The 10,610-nt window shown below is 29.5% G+C and overlaps 1 protein-coding gene across 1 annotated transcript; it reads right to left on the minus strand.

The window, feature by feature from the left end:
- Positions 1–386: 386 nt before the first annotated feature.
- BDBG_17233 (uncharacterized protein) lies at positions 387–669 on the minus strand (the record flags this gene model as incomplete). Its single annotated transcript, XM_031725003.1, has 2 exons — positions 387–579; positions 655–669. Coding segments are annotated over 2 exons (208 nt in total), but the record flags the coding sequence as incomplete, so codon positions are not given.
- Between the last annotated feature and the right edge of the window lie 9,941 nt (positions 670–10,610).

Consider the following 10,610-nt stretch of genomic DNA (forward strand, 5'->3'; position numbering starts at 1 on the left):
TGATTTTTGAAGAGTTTTTAAACTTTTTTTGTTATTTTTGTTGTATATTCATACTAAAAGAGAGTAGAGATAGAGTAGAATCTAGTCACTATCATCAGATAGTAGATTATAACTATTTTGAAAAGTAGGGATCTCAACTGCTTGCATTATATCTAGTTTATCACCAGAGTCATTTCTCAATTCTCTAATCTTAACAGGAGTTTAAGGATTCAAATTCTGTTTACATTTAGCTGGAGAATTGAAGTTTGAAGATTTAGATAGTTGAGAGTTTCTTCTTTTTGAGCTTGTAGTTGTAAGTCTACTGACTTGACTCTTCTCTTCAGTTCTAGATTGACTTTGAGCTTCATCTTTTCTCCAGTTCTTTTGAGTTCTAGGATTAAATATACATTCTTTTGAGCTCGATGCATGTTTTTCTTTGCAATTAGAGCACTTAAGCAGAGTGTGTTGACATATTTCATCTCTTTTTGAGCATGTTTCACATTTATGCTCACTAGTTTTGTGATCTCTGACACAGAATGCATACTTTGAGTCTCTAAAACATGAGATTGCAAAGTGTCCATATCTTTGACAGTTTGAACACTGTGTTTGAGCTTTGAGATTCATTCTTGAGTCTTTGTATTCATGAACTCTCATTTTTAAATCTGCTACTCTTACTTCAGAGATCTTTGACTGTTTAAGTGTTTTTATATATACTAGAACAGAGGCATTTCTCCTGCTTTGTCTGAACTCAATTGAATTTAGTCATACAGGCTTCTTTCTCAGTTGAATAGAGTTGTATTCTTTCAATTCATTTTTGAGAAGTAGCATTCCTTCTTCACAGTCAAAAATTTCAACTGGAATATCATGAAGAATGAATTTGCCTCACTTTTCATCTCTCTCAGATAGAATTGTTGTGTTTAGCAAAGATTCTACTGCTGACTTTCAGAGACTCTCATTCTGAATCAGCAGTCAGTCTAGCTGTGAGATCAAACAGTCTAACTGATACATTCAATTACATTACATGAAGTATCTTTATGAAATTGAAACTGATTGATACACAGTGTTAATATATAATAGAGAAATAACAGATTCAGAACTCTTCACAAAGAGATGATGAATAAGTATTATTCTGAAATGTCAGAAATCAGTGACTCTACACATTCATCTTAAACTCATTGAATGTAGGTGTCAGATCATATTTCTTTAAATATGATGAAAATCAGATTACTTATACTCTATGAAATACAATTGAACAGAAATACTCTGTTTTAAAAACACAGTTACACTGTAAGACAGTTCTGAAATTCATGTTACTTAATAGCATACAGATTATCAATCTACACACATTCTTTAATAAGGTTTAGTCTGTTATTATAAAATTGAAGATGATGAATACTTCTCTTCTAAATGTATGAATATTTAATATCTTCTACTCAGTTCTACTCAACAATTGAAGAGATTATGTTTAAAAGAAGATAGAGAAGATACAGAATTTCAAATTCACAGCTGTGATATTAAATGTTAATCTTCTCATGAAGAAGATTCACTCACAGCTTAATTCTTCAAAAGATAAAAAGAATCTACAGAATACAGATTCTACAGTTAACTTAGCTACAACAGCTATAATAATTACTACATCTATTAATTCTAATAACAATACATTGAATTCGGCCCGTGACAGCCGTACTGAATGTGATTATAATAATACTCAAGAGAGCTTCTAAAATTATCAGAGATCAGATAATTCATCTATATATTCTAAATATGAGAGATCTTACTTTATTATTATTATTATTATTATTCTTTCATTATACTCATATGCAAGCGGAGCTTATAATGAGTTCTTGCGTGATGTTAACTACAGGTTAAGTGTTAATTATACAGAAGGAAATACAGGTATTAAGATTATGTTAAGATAATACGAACATAGAAAAATACAAAGAAGTGACAATTAAATACATACAATAATAACTTTTCAGCTCAGAAACATAGAGTGATTCATTGAAGTGATTTGTACATCTCTGTATTTATTAGAAATCTGAGATGCTTGAGTTTCAGATTTAATGTATCCCCTGCGGGTTTCGAACTCACATGCCTTGATTTCTCATGTCAAGGTGCTATCGGGTGGCCGCATTAACCATTCAGTCACCGGGGTGAGAGATCTCACTTTGACAACTGTTGATTGATCAATTGTGACAGTGCTTCAGATAATTGAAGCATCTAGAACACTGTAAGAATAAAGAAATTCAAAGAAAAGAAGAATAATAGTGAGAGCAAAACTTAACTATTCATTACAGATAATTCAGAGACTTTTCAGATAATAAATCTCACAGAGATTATAAATATATCAGTCTGTTTTAAACTGATCATGTGACTGTGTCTGAGATCAGAATCAGAATTTTTGATAGTCTCATTATTAATTCAACAGATCTCATTACACAGTTCTAATATTAGATAGTAGTCTTATACTGTTTCAGTGAGACTTACTATCTACTCTTATCACATTTTTCAAATAAGATCATGATTTTCACTTCTCAATTTAAATTATTTTTATTACTTTAAATGACTTTAAATCTCATTTAAGTGTTATCAAAAAGCATTACTTTTTAAAAAATTAAAAATAGTCTAAAAAAAACCTTAAAATGTCTAAAAATAGTAACTTTATATCAAGAATGAGATTAAATGAGATTAAATGAGATCACTTTCTTATTTTTTTCAAGTCATGATTTCATTTCAAGATCTGATATATAGTCACTTTGCATGTTTATTTAATAATTAGTCTCAGCGGAATTCACATCAAGAAATGTATGAGATCAGATTAAATGAGATTAAATATGAAATTCATAATTCTGACGGTCAGTCTAGTCTGTTTTATAGAATCTCACAAGAATTTCCTCACTATATGAGATAGTGACACTAAACACCACATAGTAAGTAATAGATTGTGATTTTTAGAGCTTATAGTAATTAACAGTTTAACAATTCAAGTGATTAACAAAATCATTCTGAAGATTCAGAGTATCAGTACTGTGTTCATCTCAGTAAGTGAAAGATTGATAGAATTTAATTATGTATACTACATATCAGAACTATCTGCAAATCTAATCTCTACTAAACTTATAAAATGTCAGAATTATATTCACTGTAATATACAAGTTAATACTGAGAACTACTTTGAGTTTCTGTTATCTATTAACAGTGATATCTTCTACATCAATCTGTTTCATAATAATATTTACATTCTATTCAACAGCTCACTGACATTTCATGATATAATGAACAACTCAATGTATAAAGCAGTGATATATATGACTATTTCAAAATCAAAGATAATCTCAATAGATTACAATTTAAATACAGAGTTCTTGAGATCTTTCAACTGCAAGAAGATTGAACAGTTAATTAACTCTAAGAATTCAGATACTAATTTCTTTATTATCTCATCTTTATCTCAATTTTCTGCAGTTCTTTCAAAGCAGCTTCTGATAGATGAGTAACATTATTGACTTAATTATATCAGTGAAAATAATATATTGAAAATGATCAGAGACTCATGATTTAATATTATTATTATCAGTCTGAAAAAATTATTATTCTGTGTCACATGTATTAAGATTAAACAGAAACATACATTCTATAAGAATTTCATATCATGTCATATCATCTGTAAGGTCTTGAAGATTTGAGTAAATATATTCAGTGATGATAAGACTCTTGAGACTGAAAATAATATATCATCTTACACTGATAAGAAGCTTGTAATAGTGATTACAGATAATATCATCTGTATGAAATAAATATTTCTATTAAAATGTAAGAATAAGACATTGAGATATCTATAGATCTTTAATCAATTTATCAAGAATCTACTGAGATATAACATTGCAATCATTCACTCAGACTGTGAAGAATTGAATTTAAATATAGTCACAGTATATGTACTCAGTGAAGAAATAAAATAAGAGCTGACTTCTTCTTATACTTTACAGTAAGATGAAGTATCTGAATAATCAATCAGTCTGATTATTAAGAAGTCTTAATTACTATTAATAGACTCTTTCACTTCTGAAAAGATGTAAGATGAGGTAGTTATTACAGTCACAGAGCTGCTTAATCTTATATTGTAATTCAAAGATTGCTTGAGCCAGCGTATGATTACAGGCGTACGCCGGCTTCTTATATATCATACGCTAAATTAATTAGTGGCCGCTATGGCCCCTTTTACACTTGTAAGCAAGTTCAGAAGCGGCCGTGTTATTATCTGACAGTCATACATTCTTCTGAATCATCATATGTTCTTCAGAATCACATTCTCTCTCATTAGATTCAGTCACACTCATGTGACCAGAACATCCGCCCTAGCTTCATGCGGATTAGCATGTCACTAGCATTCACAATCTTGTGATCTATCTCTGATTCAGCTAGTATTCTGTGTACATTCTTACAAAGAAACTTTCACTATATTACATCACTTATTCACTAACTTTTCTCATTCTTCAATTATCTTCTTCATTATCATTATCATCAAACATTATCTTCATTCAAGATTTCTACTCTCTCTTCTGTTCAACTCTTTCTATCTGTCTGTCTATCACATTGTACACATTTCTGACAATGATCTCTTATTTTCATAACAAGTATCATTGTAGTGCTCATATCAGACAGTTCATTAGCAGTAAGTGTAACACATTGTGAAACATAGTCAGAACTTGTTTATCTTCTAATGATTATCAGAATATACTATTATGAATGACATATCTTCTTCATCTTCTTATATACTCTTAATTATTTTTTCTTCTCAGTAAGTTTCTGATCATGTTTTCTAGCATAATTTTGCATAAACACAGATGCTGATATATTTATTTTTATTCACATAGAATCTTCACATGTTGACAGATTCATATTCATTAAAATAGTGAACTTAATATTGAATCATTGATTAAGAATCTGAAGAATGTAATAATGAAGAAATTGTCTGTGTTATATATAGCTAAGTCTTTTATGTCTCTCTCTACTCTCTCTACTACTATCTTTCAATCTTCTACATCTGTCTCTGTGTCTGATTCTCCCACTCTTACTACCTCTGTTCCCGCGACTCTCACTTCTGCTACTTCTGGTTTTACTATCTCTGCTTTTATTGTCAGCTCTCTCTGTTTTAAGAAGATATTATGTAGACTTAATAAATCATATTTCTCTGTATGTATACTTCTATTCTTCTTACTAACTCTCAGAATAATTTATTATATAAAGACTGTATATAATATAACTATCTGAAGCTCAGTCATAGACATCAATTATTATATTCATTTTAAATATTTGTGATAAGATAATTATTCATTTATATCAGAGAATCATCTTTCTCTTCAACAGTATTGAGATTATAAGTCTTTTTCTTTTTTATCTTTTCTTTCTGATGCTGATTTTTCTGTTCTTAGAGAAAATTATTATGAGTTTTACTGTGTATAAAGTCATAATATTCACAGACACTAAGAAGCTTTTCATAACTGTAAAGTTCAATATTATAAGAATATTCACTCTGATAAATTTCTTCAGAATGATAGATTCATATCAGTCTATTCTCTGATATCTGTCATTTGACTTCATGATGCAGGTAAAAGATATTCATGTTTTCAGAAACAGAAATATGAATGTTATACTCTTTTACATCTGTGAGTGTGAGACTCATACATCTTGTCTGAAATGTCATTATGAGAATAAGTCATTCACACACTGTATTCTGCTTTCTGTATTTTCTCATGTCTCTCTCTCTCTTTCTGAGAAGTCTTGTGCATGTTATAATTGTATGTATAACTCTAAGATCAGCAGGTATTTATTCAGTAACTATTCTCATCTCTGATTTTGTAATTTTCATATACTAATAATAATTCTTAGTTACTTCAGCATCAGAGATCATTCTAATCAAAGATGATAATATCACTGAGACTACTCTCTCTCATTCTTAAGCTTCTTCTATCACTTTCTCTTTCTTCTCTGCAGAAAGGATTGTGCACATATCAGATTATAAGTATTCAGCTCTGAGTGACTTCTGTCATTATTCATCTGATTCTGCATCTTCTTCTTCTTCTATTTCTTTCATCTTCATTCTCTCTGCTCTGACTTCTGATTCTGCAAGTTTCATGCTCTTCTTCAATTTCTCTACACATATATATATACATTTCTATATTGGCATTGCAGTCAATCTTGTGATAAATGACATTAATATTGTACACAGAGCAGTAGAGAAATCAGAGACATGTGCAGTGTTATTACAAGAGTGACTTGCAGTTCTTAAATCTCTTACAGATCTCAAGTTTTGAGATTTCTTTTATTTTTGATGTTTTTCAGATGACATGACATTGAAAATAGATTAAATGTATGATGTATAAAAATGAATAAGATGTGTATGATAACATTTGTCTTTTACAGCTGACTCTTACAGTTGATAATTAATTCATTATCTCTTTTCTTTTCTTACACTTTTTCTTTATCTGCTAGCTATCACTCTTACACAATCTCTATATAATATAGTATTCAGTGACTAGATTCAGCAGCTTTCATCTTTTATAATTCTATCTCATACATTATACTGTCTCTCTTCACTCACTCAGATCACTACAGTGAACAGCTCATTGAAACTAATCTCACTCAATCTTCAAACATCTTCAGAGATTGAGATGACTTGATCTCATGCATTCATGAATATTTCAGATAGTTCATTCTCTGTGATCTCTGCAATTGAACTGATATAAACAGTTGAATTTAACTCTGAATTTCTTTTTCTTCTGTGATCTGACTCATATGCAAGTCTGCTGCTTTGAGACTGTTCTTTACTGTGTTACATCTGCTGTCTGCAGTGCATTATCATACAATCAGCTACAGTCTCATTACTTATTAAAGTGTGATGTTTATCTGATTTCTTCATTACTTTTCATTCTTTTCTTATAATTATGAAAAGATTGAAATAAGTGAGATTATCTGATTTGTAAGTGTCTATGATTTCTCTTACTTCACAAGACTTTTCAATTGTAAGTCTTTTCTTTTTTAACACTGATAATAGTGCTGTAGATAATCATAATCTGCTCAGATCTTGTATCTTTGCTTTTATAAGTTATAAATCATTAATTAAGTTGTATAAGACTCATCTCTCTGATTCTTTCAATGTGTATGTTTTCAGAGAATGTAATTTAAGTATTTTATATAACTCAAATCATCTAGATTGAAACTTCTCAGAATTCTCATTGTATACAAGAACTCATGTTCTTATCTTGAGACTTAATTTCTTAACTAGTGAGTCTTGTATTCTTTTCAATTGAATTGCTCAGTTCAGAAGTAACTCATTAGCTTTTATACATGTATAGCTGATCTCTTTCAATCTTGATTTCATATCTGTAACTGTTGTTTTCTCTCTCATCTTTTTCAAAGCATTCTTCAGAATGCGCGGATGCAATTCATACAATAAATAGAATAATGAACACTTGAAGACTGCATGCTACTGAATTCACATGACTAATAGCATCTGACTAAGATATTCATCTTATAATCTCATAGACTTGCTCACTAGATATTTCATCAGCATGTTGCTTAAGATTTCATTCAAGTATTTCATCTTTCTGTTCATCTGTGAATAATATAATATTGTTCTACAATATCTTATCTATAACTGGGTCATGAAATGTCTCATCACTTCTTCTATGAGATTCACACTATTATCAGTTAGAATCTCACACAGCATTTCATAGTTGATATAAATCTTATTATGTAGAAACTTCATCATCATCTTCTCTATCATCTCTGAAACTGCTTTCACAACTGATCAGTCAGTAGCATAATCAATAGCAGTGATTATTTATCAATTTTCATTTAACATTCACAGTAATATATCTATGAGATTCATCTCTCATTGTTCAAACAGTTATATTATACACTTCATCTGATATTACACTTTCTTATATTCTAATTCTTTCTTAGATTCTTTCACAATCTGACAATTCAGACACTCATGAGTATATATCTGAATGTTCTCAGTCATGCTTGATCAGTATACTCTTAATTCAAGTACATTCATGAGTTCAGAACTTTCTAAGTGACTGAATTTCTTGTACATGCAAGTTATCAAGTTATGTCTAAATGAAGATTCTAGATAGAGAGCTTCTGCATATTCTAGATCATGATAAAGCATAACATCATTTTTCAATTTTCTCAGCTTGAAGTTCAGAAGCATCTCTTTTACTACTCTTATAAGATACTTATCATCTGACATCTTGTCATTCTTTAAGTGAGAGATTATGATATTCACTCATTCTGATTTCTTGCATCTTCTTAGTATATTTAATGTGAACATCTCTTGTATCTGATTCATAGAATTCTCACTCATGAAATCAGGTCTGTAACTAATTATATCAGATATCACAGCATCTGATCTCTTTCAGTATTTGATATGAAGATTGTATACTTAAAACTCTGAGATTCAACATGCTAAGTATTTGAAAGGTTTTATCATTAATTATAGATAGATAAGACTTTCATAATCCATGATCACTGTTGTTGTATATCTGTTGTTAATATATCTATCTTATAATATCAGTGTGTGCTTGATTACTAGTAATTTCTTTTCATACACTGAGTAATTGAGCTCAGTGTCTGATAGTTTTCTATTATTATACATCATCAGATACAGCTTGCTGTTCTTACTCATCTGTAGAAGAGTGTCTTCAATAGCTTATTCAGATGCATTTATCTTAATATAGAAAGATTTATCACAATCTGATTGAATAAGCACTGAGAATGTTATTATACATTCTCTCAGTATGAGAAAAGTCTCTTTACACATGATATTTCAGATAATTGAATGAAACTTCTTCTTTCACAGATTTATATTCATTTCTCTTAAGAGATCTGAGAGTGATACAGATATTTATATGAAATTCTTGATGAATCTGCAATAATATGAGATTAACTTAAGAAACTGTTATACATAATGTACATTTCTCAGCTGTGATCAATTCACTATGACATTCAATTTCTCTGAAATAAGATATATACAGTCATCACTCACTATATATTCTACAAACTTCAACTCTTCTATTTCAAACACACACTTTATTAATTTAATATAGAGCTTATACTCTGTCAGAGTTGTAAGCACTTTATCAAGATACTTCAGATATTCATTATATGAGTTTGAAAAGACTAGAATGTTATTGAAGTATACAAGATATAAGGTTTCATTTTATTTATGAAGAATTATATTTATCATTATTTAAAAGATAATAGATGCATTTGTCAGACTGAATGATATTATCAGAAATTCAAACTTCTCTTATTATATATTAAACATAGTTCACAGAACTGACAGTTCATCTACACAGATCTGTCAGTATTCTGAGAGAAGATCAATCTTTAATAGATATCAGACATTTTTAACTGTATTCAACTGTTATTGAATCTGTGATAGTGAATATTCATTCTTGATCATAAGCTTATTAAGTGCTTAATAATTGATACACATTCATCACTTCTCATTCACCTTTTTCATGAATAGAACTGGAAAGCCTCATATACTTGATGAGAATTGTATAAGATCATGTTCTAGAAGATCAGTGATCTGACACTTCTGTTCTTCAAGATATGTTTGTGACAGAAGATATGCATTCTGATTGACTGGTTTTACATTCTCTGTGTCAATCTCATGTATAAATTCTCATTTCAGTGATAATTCTGATCAAAGATCTGTTCAGAAGATCTTTTCATACTTCTTCAGAAGCTTCTTCATATGCTTATTCTTCTGTATATTCTTTATCTTGATTTTCTCTGCTTTCAGATTCTGTATGATATACAGAATGCTTTCAGATAAGATCTTGTAAATCATTCTCTTTACTTATTAATATATAAGCAGATTTAACTCTTCTATATCAGAGATGTGAAATATTCTTCTCATATCAGTTGATAGAATTGTATGAACTGTTTTCTTTCTATCAGTTAACTATATATAATATGTACATCATTGAATCTGCAGATTGAATCTTTGAAATTAATTAAGTCTGAGAATAAGATTATATTTCATGTTCTGCAGCTCTCACACTCAAATATAGCAAGATTATTCTTCAAAGTGCAAGGAAACTCTTACTCTTACAGATGATATTAAATATTAATTATCAGATAATCTTATATATCAGAAATTCTTCACTCAGCAGACCTCTTTCAGTCTTTAAATCATATAATTATTAATATATTGTGTAGAAGCTTCTGTATCTACTAACACTTTTACAGTCATCTCTTGATTCTTATTCAAGTACTTCTAATACATTAACATTTCAGATCTCAAGATATTGAGATAAGTATCTGCTTTATCATTCTTATCTGCATCTTATTCAGAAGCCTGCTTCTACTTTATATTCACAGAATTCAGAGAATCATCTAATACAGACATCTTTTTCACTTTGAAGACTTTTTATAGAATATTAGTAAGTGTCTTCAAGCTCACTGATTCTGCTAGTTTTTTGACTCTCTTACTTCTCTTGACTGTGTATACTGAGTGTAATCTTTTATATTATGATTTTGACATCTACAGTTGAAGCAAGCTCAATACTCACAATATTAAGATTTTCACTCAGAGAATCTCTTTTTCAGAG

Source organism: Blastomyces gilchristii, assembly GCF_000003855.2.
Source record: "Blastomyces gilchristii SLH14081 genomic scaffold supercont1.10, whole genome shotgun sequence".
NCBI lineage: Eukaryota > Fungi > Ascomycota > Eurotiomycetes > Onygenales > Ajellomycetaceae > Blastomyces > Blastomyces gilchristii.